The following is a 25,362-nucleotide window of genomic DNA, read 5'->3' as shown; positions in this document are numbered from 1 at the left end:
TTTTCTTGCATACTATTGAGGTGAGAGAATTTTTTCAATTTTCTACTAAAAGTATTAGAGTCAATTGAGAATAATTTCTAATAGTTAATTACTTGGTAAAATTTTAAGGCTTATTGGATAACAGAAAATTATGCTGGTACCATCTTTTGATGGGCATTGTGAGGGTGCTAAAACCTTCCTCACACGTAACCGAACTCCCGAACTCTATTCTGGTTAGTAGACCCGAACCTATTCTTTTAGGGACCCTTAAACTTAGGTGTTCACTAAAAGGATAGATTCCTTAGGTAGCCAATCGCACCTAGATAAAAAAAGATTGATGACGACTCTTTTAAGTCAATGTCTAGCGATAGATCTTTAGATCTAAACGTTATGACAGATATGATCTATTGCATTAATTTTATATGTTTTATAACGGCTAATTGATAGAAAATTTCATATTGTTGGTGGTGAAGAAAGGAAAATTAAAGTGCTATATGATTTGTTTTTATGACTAAAGGATTTGTTGATATTATTATTCAAATTTAAAGTTGTATATAATTATGAATACCTGGCATAAAGCAAATTATATGAAATTTTGTGAACATATATTTTTCTTGTCATGAAACAAAGCTATGAAAGTTAATTTGTTATTTTAGAGTTTTACTAGAAGGAAATATTAGAGTATGCAACGGAAGCTTGATTTGGTTTAAGTTATAAATTCTTGGGCTATTATTAGATGAGAAAGTGATGAATCTTTAATAAATAAAGAGTAATAGATTTTGGGGTATCAATATTTTAGATAAGAATATTTTGTGTTCCTTTTAGTTTTGGAGGTTTTATCGATGGTAGACATTCTTTTAAGCAATGTTTGAGTCACGACTTGAAGAAAAACTTTTTATAACAATAGTCATAAGATAAATATTCAATGATTCATTTTGAGGTTTTATATGGAAGTAAATCTAAATCTCAAACTTATTGAGATAATAACAAGTAAGAAAAAAGTTTTATTTTTTGAATTTATGGATCAAATGGTTGATAAATTTTAGTTCATTGACGAATGGTTTGCGGCTAAAGTTTAAGTTTCACAAGAATAGCACATTACGCTTTGGGAACAAGTTGTGTGTACTAAATGATTTTGAGCTGAAACAAGAGATTTTAGAAGAAGTATATAGGTCTCAATTCATTATAAATCCTGGAGGCACTAAGATGTATAAAGATTTGAAAAAAAGTTTTTGGTGGAATAACATAAAACCTGAAATAACTCAATTTATGTCCCAATGTCTAATGTGTCAACAAGTTAAGGCTAAACACGAAAGACCATTAGGGTTGTTGCAACCTTTAGAGATATCGGAATAGAAGTAAGGGCACATCTTTATGGATTTCATGATAGATTGCCTAGATCATTGAAAAAAAAATAATGCAGTGTAGGTAGTTATTGATAAACTCACTAAATTAGCTCATTTTCTACCTATCAAGTCGACCACTCCACTTGATAAACTAGCACAATTGTACATGGATGAAATTGTTCGATTGCATGGAGTTCCAGTAAGTATTGTTTCAAATAAAGATTCTAGATTTATCTCTAAATTTTGGGTAAGCTTGCAATAAGCTATGGGATAAATTTGAAATTGAGTGCAACCTTTCATCCTTAGACACATAGGCAAACTAAAAGAACAAATTAGATTCTAAAATATATGCTTTAAGCATGTGTGATTGATCTAAATGGTAGTTAGGATAATTACTTACTTTTAGTAGAGTTTGCTTATAATAACAATTACCAATCTAACATTATAGAGGCTCCTTTTAAAGCTTTGTATGGTAAGAAATGTAGATCCCCTTTTATGTTGGGATGATATTGGAAAGAGAAAACTTCTTGGGGGAAAATGGTGCAATTGACTGTAAAAAAGATCAATGGGATTAAGGAGAGACTTAAAGCAACACAAAATTGTCAAAAGAATTGGACAGACAAAAAAAAAAAGGAGTTAGAATTTCAATAAAATGATTATGTCTTTTTAAAGGTGTCACCTACAAAAAGTGTTATGTGGTTTGAGAAGCGAAGAAAGTTAAGCCTACTTTATATAAGACCGTTCGAAATTTTTGATAAAGTAGGAGAAGTTACATATAGGATAGCCTTGCCATCTCAATTATCTATTGTGCACAATGTGTTTCATGTGTCCATGTTAAGAAAATATGTCTCTGACCTAACCATTTGGTAAAGTAAGAACCTTTAGAAGTTTAAGAGGATTTAACATACTTGGAATATCCTATTCCAATAGTTGATAAAAAAAAAGTAAATTTTAAGGCACATAACTATTTCCTTTATAAAAGTTCAAATAAGCAATCATACCCAAGAGAAGCAACTTAGGAAATGGAAGATTATATAAAAAAATGACATCTTCAGTTATTTAAAAATAAAGGTAAATCAAGTTTTGAGGACAAAACTTTTTATAAGTTGGGGAGAATGTGATACCCATGAAACAAAAAGGAATATTTTAAGTATTTTATAAGTGAATGGAGTTTTTAATAAAAAGTTAGAAAGGCAAATGACTTATCAGTAAATAACCTAACTTTTAATAGGGTTAACTTATATTACTATTTTTGGTCAATAATTGATAGAAAGAAAATAAAGGGTTATTTCTCTCTTCTTTCTTATACAAAATAGATAAGTCCAAGGATTTCAAGTGAATGGTAAGAACAAAATCTACATGGACAGTGTTTTTTATAGATGAGTAGATAATTTCTTTCAATTTTAAAGAAATAATGTTGATTGTTACATCTTGAGGTTTAACTTATAATCGAAAAACCTTAAAATTTTAGGAAATCCATTTTTCCTCTTTAAGATTGGTTTGGGAAAATCATTTAAACTTTAATTAGGTTATAACAAAGGGTTTAGAAAATTTAGTAATGTAATTTTATTACTGTAAAAATAGAAAATATAAATTTGATGGGGTTAAAAAGGAAAATTTTTGTTTCATATAAACCCTGATGTTTGCAATGGTAAATGAAGATAATATTCTATATTAAAGGATAAAATATTGTTATGATTATTATATACCATTGGAAATCTTGCTGAATTTGCTGTCCAATGAAATAAATGGAAGTCAATTCCAAGTTTTTTATAAATAGTAGTTTAATTTTTACTTAAGGATATGTAGGCTATAAGGCAACATCATTAAGGTTGAATTACGAAAATTATCTTAAATTTTATACAAGGAATAAATAATTGAGTCATACATGTTTGAAAACTTATTGAGTTTACTTTCCAACGAAATAAACATAATTGAATTTGGAGTCTCCTATGAATAAATATGTAATTTTTATTAAAAGGTATACATGTTTTCTATCAGCAGCATATGATATGGATTGCAAAAATTATTATACTTAATCTACAAGAAATTACAAGATGGATCATATATGGTTAGAAAGCTTATTAAGTCTAGTTTCTAACACATTAAAAAGATTTTAATTTCAAGTTAGATATATTGAGATATAGCTATTTTAGTGAAAGGAGTTCAAGCTATTAATATTAATTAGTTGAGTTAACTATTGTTTAACTTTATTGTTTTTGGTATCATTGGTCTCGAAATGGGTTGATAATTTTTGTTATGTTGAAATTATCTTGAATAGGCCGTTAATTATTTTGGTAGAAAAACTAAATGGTGAAATTGAAAGAAGGTAAATAGAATCTCACACACTTTACTTGTTTTCGAACCTATGTATATATGTATATTTCTAAATGAGTAAATGTTTTATTTCTTTATTTTTGATATATGAAAATAGAATCAAGCATATGATTATTTCATGTTTTTGTTATGTAAATAATGGATCATGCTTATGAATGAAATGAGAAAATAATTTATGTTTAAGGAACGATTTTATAATAGCTACAATTTTACATCCCTGAGAAGTGAAATCATTGAAATCAAAACTAGTTCTATAGTCATGGCTTACAAGTTATAATAGTTAGCATGTATATGATCATACAGCCTCAACTAATAGGTTATAGTAGTTGGCATTTGGTTCTGGCTAACGAGTTATAATAGAGAGCAATAATTATAAGGATGAATTTATCGATACGACCAATATCATGGGTTATAGCAATGACCGTAGCTAATGATGAACTAATGGTTTATGATGAATTATAATAATTTTTATAAATTGATTCACGATTTGGTTTGATTACGATTTTGAATAACAACATATTTGAAATGATTTATGAATTAATATATTTGATATTGATTTATAATTTTAAGAAATTTTTGACAAAATGATGATCATATTGAATTGTTTTTGACATTATAATTTGATGAATGTTTTTTGCAATAATCTATATAGTATGTATAAAAACGATGTTTGATTAAGTAAGCTGTATGAGCTTGTACTTGCTAAGTTGTGGTTTGTTCATTCCTTATTTTTTCTTTTTTTTACATATGATATAAATGATAAGTATGATTAGTCTTGTGAAGAGCTAGAAGAATCTAAGTATTGGAAAACTATTTAGGGGATAAGATTTTATGAAGTATAATTTTTTTTTTTAGTTATAATGTTTGACATTGATGATTTAGAGACTTGTTATTTAGTTATTTAGTTATTTTATAGATATTAAAACTTCTTGAGTACCTTATTTTATTTGAGGATTTTTTTATGGTTATATAATATGCTTCGTATTGTTTTGGGTTTTTACTTCAAAGTAATATGACCGTATTATATTTCGATATCGAAGCATGATATTTTGTTATTATTTTAATTGATGTACTATATTTCAAATATAAAAACGTAATACTTTCTAAAATAAAAATAAAATTTAAAAACATAAAATTACATCATTCTACTACGTTTGTTCTTTTAAAAATATTTTTATTTTATGTAATATACGACATGCCTAATTGTATGCTAGGTGTCCAATGTGTAGTTAAGATTGCACCTTTGCCCAATTATATAGTTATGAATGCCCATTTTCATGTTAGAATGGATCTCCATTGATCATAAAATTATGTTGATTTTCAAGAGTAAAAGAGACAAAAAAAAAATTATTATTGAAGTTAAATGTGGGATAAAATTTAGTTTCCTCCCGAAATCTTAAAAAATTACAGGAATATGAGAATTTCTAATTATGACATATTTGAACACTGTTAGAAATCTTAAAATATCTTCAAAAATCAGACATTGTGAACCAAAACATAAGAGTTACTTTACGAAAAGTAAAATTTTGAGAATAATCTAACTTTCTTTCTAACCAAACGTACCCTTAGGGGATTGGATTTTTTTTTTTTTATCTTAGTGTAATATAGATTTAGTAGATGGGAATTAAAAAGCAAAACAATTGTGGCAAAGTCTGATACAATTTGGATGAAATCACACCATGGTGAGGTACGATTACACCCCTTAAAATCTTCTAAAGATGCCACACATTCATTTGGATGTTGAAGCTGCGTATCAGTTGGGGACTTTAACTTCCAATTTTCCATTGGTTAATTTTGGTCTAGTGAGGTAATGGCGCTCATTTTTTTTCTTTACCATTTTTTTTTTATTTTTTTCCTTTTTTACCCAAAAATGTCCTTACCATTTAACTTCTCTTTTTTATTTAAAAATTATGAAATAAATTTATTAATTTAATATAATAAATAGTTTTTATTATATAATAAATTAAATTTATTATTATATTATGATTTCATTATATATAATTTTTATTTAATATACTTAATGGTTATTTTTCTTTTCACTATAACTTATCTAATCTTATCATTGTATTTGCATCCAAATATATGTTTTCATCATTAATTTTAATTTTATCACTATAATAAATAATCAAATCTCCACCGTAATTTTTAATATCATAGAAACCGATCTTATCGTCCATCCAAATTGACCTTTACTCATATTAAACCCATGTATATATTATAAGGGAATTTGTGGTTGTGAAAACCTTTTATTATTATTATTATTATATATGATAGGGATTTTTTTTAGTACATGATAGGGAAAGAGATTATAAGGGTAATTATTTAAATTTTAAATTTATTAGATATTATCTAATAAAATTGATTACATGAACTGAGTTAAACTTTAAATTTTACTTTGTGATATTTCATTGTAATGGGAAAATTTGTTGACAGACATGGATTATGGAAGGGAAAAGAAAAGGGTAGAAATAAAAACATAAAACATGCACGAAATTTGAAATTAAAAGAGTTGGGGACATGTGAGCCCATGAGTTGTTGGCTGCTAAGACAAGTTTCTAAATTGGGGGACGGCTGGCTTTTGGTTGTTGCCCATTAATTTGTTATAATGGTGCTTTCATTACCCTCTTGATCATCAAAGATGGCTCATCTAATTGATGTAGGTTTGGCAATTCTCCCAACTCTAAAGCTATCTTAATAGTCTATTACAGCTCTCCCATTAGAAAAAAAAAAAAAAAAAGAAGAAGAAGAATTTACTATTTTACAGGGTAAAATGTGGAATTGAAATCCTAAATTCCTTTAAAAAAAAAAAGCATTTACTAGTTTTTTTTTGGATAAAAGGGAATTAAAATCTTAAATTTCTATTCCTTCTATCCTAATTAAATTGTCACAAATAATTTTTTAACTTTGACCGCAATTATTATAAACACTTTAATTAATTAAATTTTATAAAACATATATTTAGAAACTACTTTATTCCAAAAAAAGAAATACTTCATTTAAAGTTTTTTTAAATATATTTTTTATTTTTTTATCAAAAATAAATATAAAATAATAACAAGTCAAATATTGACAAAAAATCAAAATATGATAATTTAATTGGAGCAGAAAAACTGAAAAAGCATTAAAAGTTAAAAATTCTCTTTCTCTTTATCATCTGAGTTGTTATAACCCACAATTGACCACTAATTTTACCAATGGTCCAAAAAATGGCAACATTTGTTCACAGTTTGATGCTAATTAGGAGTCAAATTTCCAATATCAATTGAGCATTTCATCAACTTTTTTTAGGTCCCAATCAAACCAATTAAACAATACACACTGAAAAAAAAAAAAAAAAAGAAGATGTTTTAAATCTTATAAGTTATTCAAGGACCATCCTTTTTTTGAACTTGAGATGACTGAAGATCCATGTATGTGTGGAGCTGAACATGGCAATTTTCTAATGAAAAAGAGATGGAAAATGAAGATAAATATGCAATATTCATGGACAACAAATTTATTCCTTCAATTAACTTTTGTCAATATCTTTTTCATAAGATTTTTATTCTTGTAGCATGTGGCTACAAGAGTGTGGAGCTTGGCTTTCACCAAAATGCATCACATTTTCACTATCATAAAAGAGTGTATATCGAGAAAATTTTATCATCAATAATTATTGACGGAATACCGATACAATCCCGATAAACTAACACACATGACAACAAGATTTTTCTTATTAAAAAAAAAAAAAAAAGCTTGAATCAAGGTTAAAAGAAACACATACATCATTTGACTAAAAGAAATATCACCTTGTTATCTATACATTGAGAAAGGGAATTAAATGAAACATCTTTTGGTGTGTGTTTGATTAATTAAAATTTTTGGAGGAACAAAGGTGACCAAGTTGTAGTTAGAATGTTTGATCATCAAGATACATCTTATTCTTAAAAAAAAAATGTACTTAACCCTTCACTACAAACATTAAAAAAAAAAAAACTTGCACACACACAAAGAAAGAGAAATCAAAGAAAATTGACCCAAAAAAAAGGGCAAAAAGAAGAACAAAACAATGTTGGAAAAGTTGGATTGCAAATAAAGTTATTTTACATGATGATTTTTCCTAGTCATGCACATGCTATAATAAATAAAGCTACTTGGCTTGGAGATAAGGGCAACGAATATTCCTTTATTCTGTATTAAGAGAAGATAACTCATTGGGAGGCAACCTTTGGTTGGCGACAAAAGCAAATAAGTGCAACATGATAAAGATCAATCAATTTGATTTGGTCAAAATATGCAATTTTGTTGAATTGTTTTCAAAATAAATTTAAATTTAAATTATTTATATAATTATTTTAAAAATAATATTCAACAAATGATTTCATTTGTATCTTATTTTAATTAATATTTTAATTATCTTTAATTAATCTTTATAAATATTAGTTAATCAAACTTCGAGAAAAGTTAAAAAAAATCCATGTAAATACTTCTCTAATTTCATAGTTCAGTTTAGTCTCTGTGTCCTTCACTCTAATTAAAGGGATCCTTGTAAGGTTGATAATTTTGTTTCGGTATTAGTTATATCAGTCAATACATTTTAATAATATTAAAATATGGTATATTTAATAATAATTTTTTATTTTAAATTTGATATTAAATAATATTAATTATTTTTATAGATTTTAATTGATTTCGATGAATACTAATGAATTAATCATTTTCGATTATGAAATATGATTTGTAATTTTATAATTTATTTTTTATTTTTTTATTATTTTTAACCTAATAAAAATTAATAAACAAAATAAAACCCTTAAAAATTGACACTAGAACCCTTACAAATTGAAACTAGAGCCGCATCTCTTTATTTTTTATAACAACTTTCTTTTTACATTTTATTTTTTCAAATCAAAGGATTATACATATTTCAATTTCTTTTTTTTTTTAAAAAGAAAACAAATCTCTAAAATTTAAGATTATTTTCTTTTCCATCTCTTTATTTTTATGTTAATATATTTTTACATGAAAAATATTTATTTAAATATCATATAATCAGATTAAATATTTAAAAATATATTAATAAATTAATGATATTAGTTTTTATATTTTTAAAAATTTTTATTTAATATTTAAAAATATTATATATTTATTTACATATTGTTGACGTTATTATATAAAAGTTTAGCTATATTTATTAAATAAATAATTTAAAAATTATATTAAAATAATTGAAACCAATTATATTATTTTTTTAAAAATAAAAAATTATTCGCTCTGATATTATTAGCCTTTTTTTTTTTTAATTTATTAAAAGAGAATGAGTCTTACAACAAAAGGAAGGAGAAAAAGATTAAAGTCGACTCCAATCTTAACGCCTTCTTAAAGTTTTGTTTTTACCATTAGGTTAAGAAATTGAAGACAGATATTATTAACCTTGATCCCTTGTCAAAAGTGGATTAGTGTGGGGAACATTGACCCACACGCACTAAACGCGTGTAGGAACGCGCCTTGGGGAGTGGGGTTGACAAAGACAGAAAGGGTTGTTAGGTGTAGGAAGAAGTGTTAAATGCAAGGGTGGGACCTGTCTTCTAGATTCCAGCATGATTGAGCGTCTGGACACTACATTGAGACATTTTGCACATCACTCTCACTGAATTATTGCCTCTCATTGCTTTTCTTTCTTGCGTGGCTTGCCTATAGCTTTTCGATTTTGCTATCCCACGTGCTTTTAATTAGATTTAATAATTTTAAATATAATAATACGATATAATAAAATAAAAAATTATAATTTAAAATTTTAATAAAATTATATATAATTTTAATCGCTCGAGAGAACCCTTGTTTCAATGTTCATTTTTATTTTACATTTCACTCTCTTAGCAAAGTTATCGAGCAAAAAAAGCTAAAAGAAAAACAAATTACTTTAATGATGAAAGAAGATGGTAGTATGAAGTTCAATTTTTGGGAATAATGAAAGGAAAGAGTGGACATAGCAAATTTCAATGCTTACTAAACAAGTATTGGAATTTGGAAAACTGGAAAGTAGTTTAAGGAAAAAAAATAAAGCTTTTTTGTGCTCTCTTAAAATGGCAACCACAAAAGCTCCCTGCTTCCATGGAGTTTGGGACATAAACACATCATTTTCGCTGAGCTTCTTGTGTTGTATCTGCCTGACTGTCTCTCTCTCACCATTTCTTTGTACCATTACTTCACTCTAGACCGCTAAAGTACACCTCTTTCTCTCTTTTTTTCTTTCTTTCTTCATTTCTCATAATCCTTGAGCAACTTTTATTTAACTTTTTATATAGTATATTTTTTTTGTGAACTCAAGTAAAGAGCTTTTTCTTCTTCAAGTGTCTGGGCTATTTACTGTTGTTTTGCAGTTGTTTTCGTTCTGTGTTACTTGTTTGTACTCTTGCTCTTGCATTTAGCATTAGTTCTTTTGTTCCTGAGCTTTTACTTGATTGAATACAAGTGGGGTCGTCATATAATTCTTAGAGCTGTTTATTGTTTTGGGTTTTCTCTTTTGTTTTTGTGGTTAATGCATTTGGCTATCAAGACTTGAAATTTCCATAAATTTGGTGCTACAAAGGAGAATTTGATGGGTTTCTTTGCTTGTCTTGATCTTGATTCTTCAAGTGGACTTTCCTAGCTAATGTTGCAGCGTCCATGAAGAGTTGCTTTTGAGACTTACCTGAGGTTTTGGAGATCAACATGTTATAGTGAGAAGTTAAGAAAGATAGCTTTTTTGTGTTTTTTCTTGAATTCAACTAGGTTTAATCTGTACTTGGGTGCTTCTGTTACATGTAATGGAGTCCTGGAGTTATGTTTCAGGGGAGAAGGGGTCTGTAACTGATGCAGAAATTTCACCTTCTGATTCTTATGCAAGAAATAGAAGTGCCTTTATGAACTGGGAGTTAAAAGGTCCATATAGTTTTAGTAACAACATGCTAGTCTCCGGACAACAAGCCACTGAGAATCATGCTTTTGGGGAATTGGGGTATGGAGAATTCATGGGAAAACAGTTACCTAATGATTCAATTGGGGATGTTTTATGTAGCAAAGTTAGTGGGGGAGGAACTGTAAATCCAATAATGGCTACCCTCAATGCCTTTTCTGGGGATGATGAGTCTACTTCGAAGCTTTCAAGCTCTGTTGTGGACTCTAATAGTCGGGATTCTTCACTGATAGATTTAACGCTGGGAAGATTTCCTGATCATAGAGATGGCCAAAGTTCTAGTTTTTCTATAGGAGCCCCCATTTTATCTTCATCTGAGTCATCTACACCCCCCAAAGGAGTTCGAGCAGCAGGAGTAAATTCTCATCCCGCCTATTGCCAAGTTTATGGTTGTAACAAAGATCTGACTTCCTCAAAAGACTACCACAAGAGGCACAAAGTTTGTGAGGTTCATTCAAAAACTGGAAAAGTTATTGTTAATGGAATTGAACAACGGTTTTGTCAACAATGCAGCAGGTCAGTTTTGCTTATAGAAGTCCTTTTGTGCTCCTTCAATTAATACGAAATAACATAGAAAATAAAACCAAAAAGAAAAAACAAAACTCTTCTTGTCTATTTAAAAAATATAGTAATATTCACAGTTTTTTTATCCCTATTACCATATCATCTCATCAGTAAAACAGGGTGTCTGTGACCTTGGAATTGTTCCAGTTGGATATGTTGTTCTATCTTGAATACAGTTAATTTATATTGGATTTTTTCCTGGTCTTGCTTCTCATGTTGCCATTCATCTTTTTAGGGTGCGGGTGGGAAGGGGGGAAGGGAGTGTCTAATGTTCCGTCAATCTTTCTATGTCCTAATTTCTTGGGATGGATTGCCTGTATAAACGTTTTTGCATTGTTGCTTCATTTTAATTGTCAGGCTGGTGTATAGACATATTGTTTCTACTCTTTTTTTAAAACAAAATCTATATTTTATTGGGAATCCCAATAAATATTGTTGAAGGTCAACTTTGTTATCATAGAACTTGGCTTAGTTACCATGCTTGGGCCTCATTCCTGCTATAATATGTTCTACCTTTTGACCATCCAGGTTTCATTTGCTGGCTGAATTTGATCATGGTAAGCGCAGCTGTCGTAAACGCCTTGCTGGCCACAACGAGCGGCGGAGAAAACCTCAAGTTGGTATTCACTCAGGGAGAACTGGAAGGTTACTTGAGCAATATAATGGTATTAAACCCACATCATACATGATTTCATTCATTCATATTATCTGTGTGTGTAGAGTTGGGGGAAGATACACCTTGCTCATGCTTGATTGGGTATAACAAATAATGCGTATATACGTGTTTGACCTGCAATTTCATACTTCCTTGACACCTTGGCAGCATATTAACATAAAAACGTAGGTTTTGTTGCTAGGCTAAAACTGAGGAGATTATCTGGAACTACTAGGAAGATTGCTAAAGATATAATGGTTTGCTTATCTTGTTTTGTGAACATAAAAAATTGAATTGTTTTTAATTCTTTGATTGATATTTCGGTTGAAAAAACTTTCAAATTTTAGGTGTAGTCTAATAATTTGCCACTCTTATGGGTTTCCATGATGCTAAGCATATGAAATTATTTGTAAAGGATGACTTCTTTGTCCCTATTTTTGCATTTCTGTTGGTCTCATGAAATATCTGTGAATTTTATATATTATAAATGCTCCCAATATTATGCAGGCTTTGCAGGTGGCAGATTTCATGGGACTATGTTGTCAACTACGTCCTTTATTTGTAAAGGTTTACTACCTAGTGGCCGTTTGCATGCTGAGAAGTTTGTAACAAATGAATGGGCCAAGCAGGTAAAAGTCGAAGATGGGCCTGATTATATCCCTCTTTCTGCCATTCCCATCGTGAATGGCCATTTTCCTTCAAAATCCTCCTACTCTGCTAGTGGTATTGAGAAACTGTTTACCTCTTTTTATGATAATGGAGCTAATATAGCCACTGGAGGCATTTCGGGTGAGAACAATGCACGATATCCTCATGATTTTGGTGGTCCAAATTCTGGATCACACCCTTTATTCGAAGGCACCCCGTTAAGAAATGAAGACATGAGTGATTTTGATGCAACATCAACCATTCGAGGATTATCTGGGATTTCAGATTCTTCTTGTGCTCTCTCTCTTCTGTCATCTCAATCGCAGAACTCTTCAATCCACTCATCAGGAATTCCCATGGCTCGTTCCCTGGTCATTCCAGGCAGCCAGGCCCATTACAACATGAATCAAGTCTCAGAAAAGCTCATTGGAGTTAACTCACAGGCTTCGACTACTGGGGTGTCAAATAAGTTCTCTTCATCAGGGATGAATTCAACTGAAGGGAGTCACTTGGGTTCCCTACTAATATCTGATGGTAGTGAAGCTGCCAACTTTGGTATCTCTGATGGGATTTACCAAGGTTCAGAATTTATAAATACCAGGGATCGCCTATCATGTGAAGAGGGACCAACAATTGATTTGCTTCAGCTTTCATCACAGCTTCAGTGAGTGGAGCATCAAATACAATATATGCAGGTAAAGCAGGAAGATGAGGCTTTCTGCTGCCGCCGAATCACTTGAGTACAGATCAAATAAGGTACGTAAAGATGTTTAAATGTTCATTATCATGTATCTTTGTTGACATGATGCCTACATGAATATCTACTTGAAAATGAAAGTTGGAAAATATAAACAAGATGAAATGTGGATGCTCTAGGGTCTATTCTTTTTTTTTTTCCTAATTAAGATCATTGTCATATGATACTTCTAATAAATCATATACCTCATTGAAACTGGAGCAGAATCATTTGTCATAGGATACTTCTAATAAATCATATCCCTCATTGAAACTGGAACAGAATAGCTATAAAACAAATTTGGCTGAAAGTATGAGTGAGTTTATCAGTAGGACTTTGAACCACTATTCGGTATATAAATTGAAAATGACTTAAGCTGATGTGGTCTTCCCTGAAGCTAAAAGTGTCAATAATTGCTTAGAAGTGCCATTATTTTACTTGGTTGATGGTGGCTATAGGCAGTGAATTACTTAGCTAAAGCAAAAATTATATTGGCCATATAGAAAACAGCGTGAAAAGCAAAAAAGTTGTGGTGCCAAAGGTGATCTGAAATTGGTTGAGACCGTAATGATGGGCAACAAATTCTTGTCTGAAATAATGGAATTGGGATCATAAGGCATTGAAGCTGCAATATTGTGCAGCCAGATGGAATTTATTATGTGAACAAGGGATGTGGGGAAAAATAAGCGATGGAAAAAACAGAAACAGTGAAAGGCAAATCATAGAAACTTAATTAGGTAGCATGAAAAAAGGGAAAACAATGAAATAAATACTTTAAGTTTGTCCAAAACAATGAAATCGTAGGCATTCTTTTTCATGCCTTTTCCAGTGAACCAAACAGGCTGTTAATCTCCACCACACTCCTTTTTCCTTCTATGAAAAGAATGAGATAATTAGGAGCATGTATGGTAAGCAGTGATTTCAAACCCAGAGGTTAATCGTACTCTGGCAACTTTACGTAAGGCAGAGTTTGGTTTTTTGGGGGTGATAGTGGAAAAGTTGACAGATAAGTCACCCTTACTGCCACTCTACAGAACCGTACATGAGATTTTCACCTCATACGGCTCCTCGTTCAATTCTTTCGAAGTCATTGGGTCCTTTTCCTCGTTCGAGAATCTCCTCCCTTCTTCCACTCTGTCCCGAAGAGTAACTAGGACAAATTCAGTCACGTTTTCATGTTCCAATTGAACACTTTCCATTTTTGATTATTCTCAAAAGAGAAGATTTTTTTTACCAAACATCTGCGGATCCAATCACACGATCTTATAATAAGAACAAGAGATCTTTCTCGATCAATCCCTTTGCCCCTCATTCTTCGAGAATCAGAAAGATCCTTTTCAAGTTTGAATTTGTTCATTTGGAATCTGGGTTCTTCTACTTCATTTTTATTTACTTATTTTTTTTTTATTCTTTTTTTACATCAACTTCATCTCTACTTGAATATATCATTCATTTTTGTCATGCTAAATCCAGATATGACTCGCATACCCCATATCAAGTTAATGATTATTATGTATCTCAAAATGAGTTTTTTTTTTTAATCATTTTTGCTGGTCTCAGTGTTAATAATGCGAGCACATATTTATGCACCACTTCACGGATTTAAACTAACTGCTGCTTTATTTATCATTCTTCTACCTTCGAATTTGTTGGACGGTTGGACTTTCAATGACAGAGGAGCGCATTGTGCTAAAAGATGCGCTGTTCCGAAGCTCAAGAGTAATATAAATGGAAGCATTAGTGAGAGCAAACATGAGAAAGTTCAGATGCTAATCAAACTTTCTCAGCTGCTGCTAACAGTTTTCTATTTTTTTTTTTTTTTTTTTAAGATTCAGCTGGACTCTGTTTATATAACCATGAAGTCATTCCCTCCTCAGAAGTGAATAATAAATGACCCAAGGTCATATCCACATTCACTTATATGTCTCCTAAAATGCTTTTCCGTTCAATGTTATTTGGACAATATCATCAAGTCTGGCCTTTACATGTAATTTTCACTAATTAATAAGACACCTAACACTTGGATTCCAGTAATGTTTGTGGTTCTTCTTTACATGCTCTAGCAGTTGGATTCCTATTATTTTTTTATAATGCAGTCAGCCAGTTAGGCGTATTCACAGGCTATTCCTAAGCCTAATCCCCTCCTTGGGCAATCTTAACGGCGCACTCCCTCGTATCGGCTTGATGTATTTGGGATTTTACTCTCGAAGTAGTTCCCGTAATGACTGAACCCGAGTTAATGAGGGTACTTTCTTCTTACCAACTAGACTAACCCATGTGGGTGTTCTCATTAACTTGTTCCTCTTCAAATGCTCATAGCACTTGGAATTCTTACAATCCAAGTCATAAGTTTCATAGGAATTTGCTTGAGATTATAATTTTGTATTGCTTATGGATATTAAGATAAAAAAAAACTACAATGCAGGAAGCAATTCTAAATGCCAACTGAGTTACTCATATTAGTCAATTGTGTCCATTGTTGACTACCAGTAATTATGAGACCCTGCTGAAAGTGATGATGTCAGCAAGATTTCTAACATCAATATAACAAAAGTAAGGTTTTAATACTTATATCCTTCTATGGTGCCTAATTCCTACCAATTGATTTCACAAATATATCAGACAATTCAAAAAGATAAATATCTTAACAATTGTCATCTATGACATGAACTTAAGACATTCTACTCTCGATCTTACAGTTCCATATGAATTTTATCATGTTACTCGAACGTGGGTTCATTGTTGGATTTATATATATATATATATATATATATATTTAAAGGATTAATGGTCTGTTCATCAAATATGTAAATAATTCAAGAAAAATAAATAGTAAAAGCAACAGATTTTTTTATGCACGGAAATAATCTTTTAACCATTTGTTTTGGAGAAATATGGGCACGGCCTACTTCTAGTAAATTTGTCGGTGAGTGAAGAGATGCAAAGGCCAAAAGGCACAGAATTGATATAATGTCGGTGCTCCATGTTACTTTTGCCTTAAAAATTAAGATGAAACATTTTGGTTGTCATCCCCAGAAAGAGAAAATTAAAAAGAAAATGACAAGAAAATTTTTTCCTTTCTCTATCAGGAGACAACGGGACCAAAATCCAAATTAGCCGGATGATCACGATGGTTTCAATAAGTCAAGAACAAGGAGATCACAATTTTTTTTTTTTTTGTTTTTGTGTTTGTGGAAATCAAATGCTTTGCTGGAACATCATTGTCCATGCATTTCTCAAGGAAACAAGATGGGGTTGGTGGAAGCACATGGAACAAGCACATGAAAACACATGAAAAATCGAAATTTATGGGGGCAATGCATACGAGAACAAACAGCTTGTGACACTTCCAAGATGACTTTATGAGATTATGAAAAGATTCTGTGTAGCCTTCGCTCACATTTTATCTGCCGGCATAATTTACCGTCTCATTCTCACTGTCTGCAGGAAATTTGGCGGAAATATCGACATGAATTGGTGATTACGCTACTAATGCTGATCCCAAAAATGGTTGACAAATAATTTGTCTGTGCTATAGAAGATAAGACTTCGATGTGGCTGAGGTCGAGAAGGAAGCCCGAAAATAACAGCCGCTAAGCCTAAATTGTTGTTTATGCGTTCTTTTTTGCAGTTTAGTATCTCCATTGTAGCCTTCTGCTACATCTCATAACTTGCTATTTTATTGGGTTTACTATTGTCATCTCATCATAGCCGATAGCTGATAAAGATTGATTCCATAAAATTAAAATGATGACGATGATATTTGTTAAGATTGAATATTATAATGTTGATATTTAAATAAATAATTAAAATGTGCTTGAATACAAACATACCAGTAATGGTGAAATTATGGCAGTTGATTGTTTCATCGAAGACAATCAACTGTCATAATTAAAAAACGTACTCTAAAACAGTCGACTGCTCTAACATCCGGTAAACCAATTGTCCTAAGATCCAGTTGTTTACTGAACCCTTCTCCTCGTACCTGTAACTAGAGAGGAAGTCAAGCCAACTCCATCGCGAGATGTTACACCAATATGTGAGATTCCCAATTATATCTCACCATGCAATGCTGTACAAATGTACCTAATGATGGAGTTATCCTCCAAAAGAAGTTGCAGTGCGATGGACTCTTAATTGTTTCCTTCATTTGCTTTGGCAGGGAGTGAAGACAAATAAATACTTCAGGATTGCTGCACTATAATTAGGTATGGGTGGAATCACCATTTGTCTTGCTGACAAGTACAACCTGCGGTCCAAGTTAGATGAACCGAACAGGAATAATCAGTCAGAAACTTGTTAGACAAATCGGTTTCTGGTGTCAAGTTCCAACCACAATTTCCCCCGAAATTGAACAAAATTAACTTGATCCTTTCGGCTATCAAATGCCCATCTACCATGACTTCATCATTCAACAATGACTCTCACCTTACATTGACTCGTTGTAGAAGCCTAAAAAGGATAACAACGCCTTTACCCTTTCAACTTATCATTCAGAAGAAAGAAAACTTCATCAGAAACCAACAGAAGACAAGAAAGGAAAAACACTTTATCAAATAAATCTGTAACTAAAACTTTTCGAAAGGCAACAATCTCAATCATCACAAATCTAATACAATACATAAGCCACTAATTTCTTATTCTTCTAAACTCAGTGGTATTATAAATAAAATTATATCCCCCAACCTGCAAAATAAATATTCCAAGCTTTAATGCAAGAGCTCGGACAAAATCGATGATCACGGTACAAGCCTAGGGCTGCTAAACGAAAATGCTGGCAGTTTACTGAAGAAGTTTACTTCCCAGCAACATTGAACAACTCGGCAGATTTAGCAGCTGTTGGATTCAGCTCATCCCATGCTTCAATCCATGTCACCATAGCATCAGCGAGCTTGTTGAAGTACTCATCAACCTTGCCAAGTTTTTCCTTGACCTGCTTGGAGAGTTCAATGTAGCATTTCTGAACGGTGGAGCAATCCTTAGGAAGGGTAACAGACTGGAAGAATGGAATCAATTCTTCTTGCCAGTAAATTCCTTTGTATTCCTTCTTAAGATTCACAAAAGGGTTGCTGGCTTTGCTGTGCCAAATGTAAGGCAATCCAGACTTCACTCCCAACCCTAGGTGATCACATATAACCTGTGTGTGGACAGACGGGCTATTAACAGCTGCAGCTAAATACATTGCTTATCTATAGCCATAGACACTATAATAGCAGCAGATGGATAGCACAGAAGATGAGGGTAGAAGGTAGAAAGAAAGATAAGATACCTTGGTACACCAGCCTGCCCACATATCATCGTATCGTCCAATTGGTTGACCATCACCCATGAGTCCAAAGTACATTGCAGGGCCAATTAATTCACGGTTGAATGCCAGATTCATACCACACATGGGAAAGAGGGTTCCCTTTGTTATTGTCATAATAGCATCAACGTACCTGATAGAAATTAGAAATAGGACTTAGGCTTCATTTAAATGAGTACATATGTAGCGCACAATTTGAAGGTTTATATATACCTGGTGTTCCTCTCAAGAGGCTTGACAAGCTGAGTTGGTGCATCATAATCTGGGATGTTGAGCCAGAGGCCATGAGACACAGCAGTAGGTACACCCTCACGGAGACTGAATGGGTACCCACGAACAAAATCTGCACCAGCTCGGTATGGGTCATAGAGAGTGTTAAAGAAAAATGGAGTCGAAGGACTCAGAAGGTTCTTTATGTGCTGCTCCAATGCATTGATGTCCTTTCCAGATGGATCTTTAGCAACCTGTAAAACAAGCATCTTCAAACTTCAGATTTACATATATGTCAAGGAATAGAATAGACTACCAGAAAAGATAAGAACATTTCATTGTCAGATCTCATGAAACTGAATCCAAGAAGAATTGATAAAACAATTGCACAAGACGGATCCAATCACTTGTAAAACAACGAATGCAAAGAGAAAACTGCTGAATCTCAAGCACATTCTAAAATATCAGCTCCAGATAGTCAAAACTGATATCCCAAGCACCTAGAATGCATTTTGGTTACCTGTGAAATCAATCAAGCAAAAAAATTTCATCACTTCAAACCAGATGGATAATACGTAACACCAAATTTTGATCCGAAAACCGTCCCATATTTCAAATTTTACAATCAAACTTAAGAAAACAACAAAAGACCATTTTTCAATAAATTATTAGGAAAGGCTGCTAACAGTCTAACATAACATCAGGATCACCAAGCAAATGAGCAATGGCTGTGAAAAGCCAAAGAGGCACATGTGTCTCTCATTACATAAGGCTTAACATTAGTAAATGAGTAAATGTACGATCACTATCTCAACAACTTAAATCAAAGCAGAAATCTATTGAAAACGTATCAGGAAAAGCAGATCAATACATGTTATTTGCTACACTGTGGAAGCAGATGTGTAACTAACGGAATTATGATTTAGTAGGAATAAAACAAAAACAACAATTGCAGATCCAAATAGCAAATCAAGATGGGGAAGTACCACCAAATTACATTTTAAAAAAAAAGTGTTTTCAAAAAATTTTAAGTCACCAAAATACCAAACAAAATTCACAATTCCGAAATCACGTCAAGATCCAAAACTTAAAACCCACGTGCAAAACAGTTTAAATAAATAAACTCAGTTTCCAATTCAAAAAATTGACTCAAATCCAGATCTCCAAAACCAAAAACACCCACATAAATTAAAGAAAAAAAAAAGATAATATCAAGACTTTTCTTCAACAAAACCCAAAATTCAAAAAGAGGAAAGAGATGAGTGTTGAGCTTACAAAGCAGTCATCATCAATGGTATAGATGTACTTCTTCTTCGAAACCATGTAACCAAAGCACCTACAAGCAGAGTCCTTGAAAGAGATACAAGAAGCCTTAGGACCCAAAATCTTGTTGATATCGTTCCTGTTGTAAAGCTCATAGTCAAAGCCTGCAGGAACCTTGATGGTCTTTGAAGGATCACCATCTTGAACTATGATGAGATGGTAAGGCTGGAAAAAGGGTCTCCACATCTCCAAAAAGTCCAAGTTCCGAATGGTTGGAATCACGATGTCAAGCTCATCCTTCAACAGCGGGGTTGGTGAGATAGTCGCTGGCTGGGCCATTGGAGAAAGCTTGGACTTGCAGGCAGAGCAGAGCAAAGCAAGGCAACCAAGAGAGAGAACGGTGAGGATTTTGAGAGGTAAAACGAGAGGCGCTGGCGTTTATAATGGAGAGGGATTAGCATGTGTGGCACGTGCGAAGAAAAGAAGGTGACTTTGTTAAGCGCACAACTGGATTCAGGCTGCATGTTTCCCGTCTTCGTGGGACAATTACTAGTGTAGGAGATTGGGAGTATTTTTTTTTTCTACATATAAAAAAATTTATTATTTATTGCAAATTTCAGCTTTATTATTTTTTGACAATTACAATAATTTAAGAAAAACCAATTAAAATAGTAGTAATTAATTCTTGAGTTATTATAATAAGGTTTTTTTTTTAGTTAAAATTACCAAAAATTCAATACTAATCATAAGAATTAAAAATTTAATATTTTAATTGACTGATCTTTGTATCAATTTTTATGACATTTAAAAATTACGAATTATGTGTAATATCAATTTCAATTAAATAAATATTATCATAAAAGTTCAAAGATAAATTAAAATTTTCAAAAAAAAAAATCCTAACATTCTATATATATATATATATATATATATATATGTTTACTTGTTTATTATCAATCTTATTTTATTCGGAGTTTTATATGTTTGTTGTATTAATTAATAAGAATATTACTGTTTTTATACATTCATCATTTCATCAAAAAAATTTTAAAAATATATATGTATTAAAAATGTTAATTTTTTTAAAATTAATTATGAATATTGGTTTTTATGAAGTGTAAATTAGTGATATTAGTGAAAATGTATATAATTTTTTTTTACAATATCAATATAAAAATTTATTATTTTTAAAATAAAATATAAATCCACTAAATATTTTTTTAAATGGCAAATCTGTGATGGAGTGTTTTATTTTAATCTAGGGGTTCGATCAATGGAGCTTAACCTCCAAATAAAAATGAATTGTTTTATTTATATTTTTATAATTAAAATTATCCAAATTTAAATTTTAAAATTAAAATTTTAATATTTTATCGAATGATATATTCTAGTAACAAGTATAAATCACCATAAAAATTTCAAATTTTAATTCATTTAATTTATACAAACATTTTTTAATGACTATTTAATAAATTTAAAATTTAAATTATATTATTTTCCTATTTCACTTGCGATCTACTAAAATTATATTAAAAAAATTTATAAATGCATAGTACTAACTTTTATATTTGAACTGACGATCATTTAATCTAAGATTAATTAAGAAAGAATTAAAGTTATGAATTTTAAATTAGTAAAAATTTTAATATGATATTTAAATTATAAATATATAATTAATATGATATTTATTTTTAATATAAGCTAATTTTAAATGATAATTCATAGTAAATAATTTTTAAATATTATATTAATTAAATAGTAATAATTTAAATATTATATTAAAAACTTTTAAAATTAAAATATCATATTAAACGTTAATCAATCATTTAAGGAAAAAGTTAAAGTTAGGCCGATGAAGCACACGTGGCACAGCGGGAGAGGAAGGTCAACTTTGGCCTGGCCTGGCCTGGGTCTGATCTTCCAAAGCTGTGGAAACTGGGAAAAGTGTTGACTGGGGCAGGCTAGGGGCGGCCTTCCTTGCTGTCGGTTGTTTTCATTCGTTAATAAAAAAACGTTTGTTTTGTCTAAGTGAGTAGAGGAAAGAGACCAAACAAAGCTTGTAATTAGATTCGTTAGCTCATAAGTGAACGAAAGAGGGCGCATATTTTCGTTGGCAAACGTGGCCAGTTGTAGTACGGTGCCTACTCTTAGCTGTCCTTGACTTGCCGCCCTGCAGCATGGCAGCTCAGCTGCTTGAGGTCGTCAAGCCACCGTAACCCTTGATTGTCCTAAAATTAGGAGAGTTTATAATTCTGATTTTAATCGAATTAATTAATTATATTAATTTAATTTAATTAATCAATTAATTATTAAATTAATTTTGATTGATTAATAAAAATAATTATAAAAAATTTTAATTTTCAATTATTTTGATTCAAAAATTAAATTAATCGAAATATAATATAATTTAAATATAAATAAAAAAATACATGAATTAAATTATTTAATTTCATAAGTTGTTAAAATTTTAAACATAATATTTTAGTATTAGAATATTTTATTAGATAATTTTAGTTAATTTATTTAAAATATAAAAAATTTAAAATTTAAAATATAATTTAATTTAAATATATTTATTATTTAATTAATTAAAAAAATTAATCGAATCGATCAAATTAAATTTAATCAATTAATTTTTAAAATTCATAAAATTGATTTGTTTAATTAAAATAAAATAATATAATCTGATTAATTTAATGTTAAATAAAATTGATTTAAAATTAATTGAATCAATCAAATGAATATTCTTACTTAAAACTGAACAAAAATACAGTTCACAGAAACAAAACAAAAGCATTTATTTAACAAAAATGCATTAATTCTTGGACGGTCCTATTTATATTCCACAGACTAGAAACTTGAATATACTATGAACCAAATGCATTTGAATGTAGGCAACAGCTTTAAATTATAGAAAGCTTCCTTTATCAATCTCCCTGCAGATCCAAATTCCTCTGAATCATAAATTCCTGTTCCTTGTAAATTTAATGCATGTGATAATGATGTCTCGTGGAGCAACCGATTAGCTTCACCGACAAAGAATATATTATTACTCTTATATAGTTTTCGTTTCAAGTTTCCTATTAGCCAAACACCTCCTAGAATCTTTTCTTCTCTTGTGGACCTGAGAGATCACATTACAAACCTGAATACATAAAATAATACACCAAAATGCTATAGGAACAGGAGATTGTGAACCTGAACCCACTTGTAGCATGTAATGTTGCCGCACCGACATTGCTCCAATGCTATCAAGTGGATCATTGTAAGCTTCAGTTCTGCGAAAATATTACATCAGAATGGTTTATACAATAAATATAACATAACAATCATTTCCTTATAAATAATCAATGTTTTTACCTTTTATAAATAAATTACAATTCAAGTTGTAATTAAAATTTAATTTTCATTATTATTTATTTTAAATTGATCAAAATTAAATTTTATCATTAGCTTTTAACATTTAACATTGATACTACATAAGAATAGAAGTTTGCTTTGATGTATTACCATTTAATAATTAATATTTTAAAAAATTTAATTTAAATTATTATCAAAAGATCAAATTTCAATTTTATACATTATCTTTCTAATATTACAATACTACATTAAATAAAAGGTTTTCTTTCTATCTCATGAGAAAAGAATTTGTGTTACTTTCAATTAATTAATTCATATAAAAAAACATATTTTAAAAAATTATTATTTATCAATATCAAAATTTTTTATATATGATCGATTTCTTTTTGAGGTAGCAAACTCTCTATGGTTACATAATTTGATTTTCGTAGTAGCAAAAATTGATCAACATGTGAAACTTTCAACACCTTATGAAGTCTGAGATGTGTATTTAGAGTTTAAATATCAACAAATTCATGAATGGGTTAATGGATTAAAAGCTCATTGGAATGACTTGGGTGCTACTTTAATGTGTGATGGTTGGACCAATAGTTTCAATCAAATGCATATCATTAATTTCCTTATTTATTGTGTAAATGGACCATTTTTTGAAAATCTATAAATGTCTCGAGTGTTCATAGTAAAAACGCAAACTTTTACTACAGATTATTGGATGAAGCTATGAAAAAAATTGAAAAAAAATACATTGTTCAAATAGTTATTGATAATGAGGCAGTACTTAAGGCTGCAAGAAAAAGACTAATAGAGAAGAGACAACATTTGTAGTGAACAACATGTTCAAATCATTGTTTGACTTGTGCTATGAGGATATTGGTAAGAAAAAAATATGGCAAAGGTTTTGGATGATGCAAAAAAAAGTTATTTGTTTTATATACAATCACATTTGGACTATTAATTTGATAAAGAAATATGCACAATGGAAGCAAATACTTCATCTTGCTCTTATCTGATTTGTAACTCATTTTATACAATTAAAAGAAATAATAAGGCAAAAACAAGGTTTAAGAGAGATGTTTAATTGAAAGGTTAGTACTTAGTAATTGTACAACTATTTAAATTTAGCATCTTTTTATGATATCATTGTTTAAATTATTAATTTAAAATATATTACTCTAAAAATTTATTGATGAATATATATATGAATTAAAGAATCAAAATGAAAACAACAAAAATCAAGGCCTACTTATGAAGCCAACAAAATCATTTTGGGAAAAGATTTTTTAAAAAAAGTAAATGATACAACAAAAGCTTATGAGCCTTTAGTAAAAGTGTTGCGCTTTGATGAAGAAATACACATAAGGGAAGCAAATACTTCGTCTTGCTCTTATCCGATTTATAACTCATTTTATACAATTAAAAGAAATAATAAGGCAAAAGCAAGGTTTAAGAGAGATGTTCAATTTAAATGTTAGTACTTAGTAATTAGTACAACTATTTAAATTTAGTATCTTTTTATGATATCATTGTTTAAAATATTAATTTAAATTATATTACTCTAAAAATTTATTGATGAATATATATGAATTTAAAGAATCAAAATAGGAACAACAAAAATCAGGGCCTACTTATGAAGCCAAAAAAAACATTTTGGGAAAAGATTTTTCAAAAAAAGTAAGTGATACAACAAAAGCTTATGAGCCTTTAGTAAAAGTATTGTGCCTTGTGGATGGTGATGAAAAACCAACAATGAGATTTATTTACGAGGCTATGGATAGAGCTAAACAAACAATTCAGTAAAAATATCATTATTATGTTGAATATGAAAAGATTATTGATAATAGATGAAGTTTCATGCATTATGAGTTACATTTGGTAAGTAAATCGAGAATATAGATTGTATTTAAAAATATATGTTTATTTTTTATGTTTAAATTGCTTATATATTTATTTTTTATTACTTTAATATAATATTATTATGAATTATGTTTAGGTTACTATCTAAATCCACAATTTCAATTTGAA

General features: G+C 30.2%; 2 protein-coding genes across 5 annotated transcripts; one reads left to right on the top strand and one right to left on the bottom strand.

Moving 5' to 3' along the window:
- The first annotated feature begins 9,530 nt into the window (after positions 1-9,530).
- LOC111312947 (uncharacterized) lies at positions 9,531-15,858 on the top strand. Of its 4 annotated transcripts, XR_016345252.1 has the most exons (5): positions 9,728-9,868; positions 10,281-11,115; positions 11,692-11,828; positions 12,326-13,222; positions 14,878-15,253. XR_016345252.1 is itself a non-coding variant. In XM_089766014.1 (4 exons), the coding sequence occupies exons 2-4, from the start codon at positions 10,451-10,453 to the stop codon at positions 13,132-13,134; spliced, it is 1,611 nt and encodes a 536-aa protein (XP_089622140.1). In that variant the 5' UTR covers positions 9,679-9,868; positions 10,281-10,450; the 3' UTR covers positions 13,135-13,425. The 4 variants fall into 4 exon arrangements, 2 of the variants coding, with proteins under 2 accessions (XP_022769468.2, XP_089622140.1); XR_002692989.2 differs by having other exon boundaries at positions 9,531-11,115; XM_089766014.1 differs by lacking the exon at positions 14,878-15,253 and having other exon boundaries at positions 9,679-9,868; positions 12,326-13,425.
- A 1,872-nt stretch (positions 15,859-17,730) lies between these two features.
- On the bottom strand, positions 17,731-20,405 carry LOC111312941 (putative UDP-arabinopyranose mutase 2). The gene is made up of 4 exons (XM_022913721.2): positions 19,993-20,405; positions 18,721-18,971; positions 18,472-18,640; positions 17,731-18,339 (listed from the first exon to the last, which is right to left on the bottom strand). Exons 1-4 carry the CDS (start codon positions 20,317-20,319, stop codon positions 17,998-18,000), a joined length of 1,089 nt encoding a protein of 362 aa, XP_022769456.2. The 5' UTR covers positions 20,320-20,405; the 3' UTR covers positions 17,731-17,997.
- Between the last annotated feature and the right edge of the window lie 4,957 nt (positions 20,406-25,362).

The sequence above is a fragment of the Durio zibethinus genome, chromosome 9 (genome assembly GCF_047325235.1).
Source record: "Durio zibethinus cultivar Kanyao isolate XHJ-2024 chromosome 9, ASM4732523v1, whole genome shotgun sequence".
Taxonomy (NCBI): Eukaryota; Viridiplantae; Streptophyta; class Magnoliopsida; order Malvales; family Malvaceae; genus Durio; species Durio zibethinus.
Note: the sequence above shows the minus strand (reverse complement) of the source record. Positions and strands in the feature narration are given on the sequence as shown.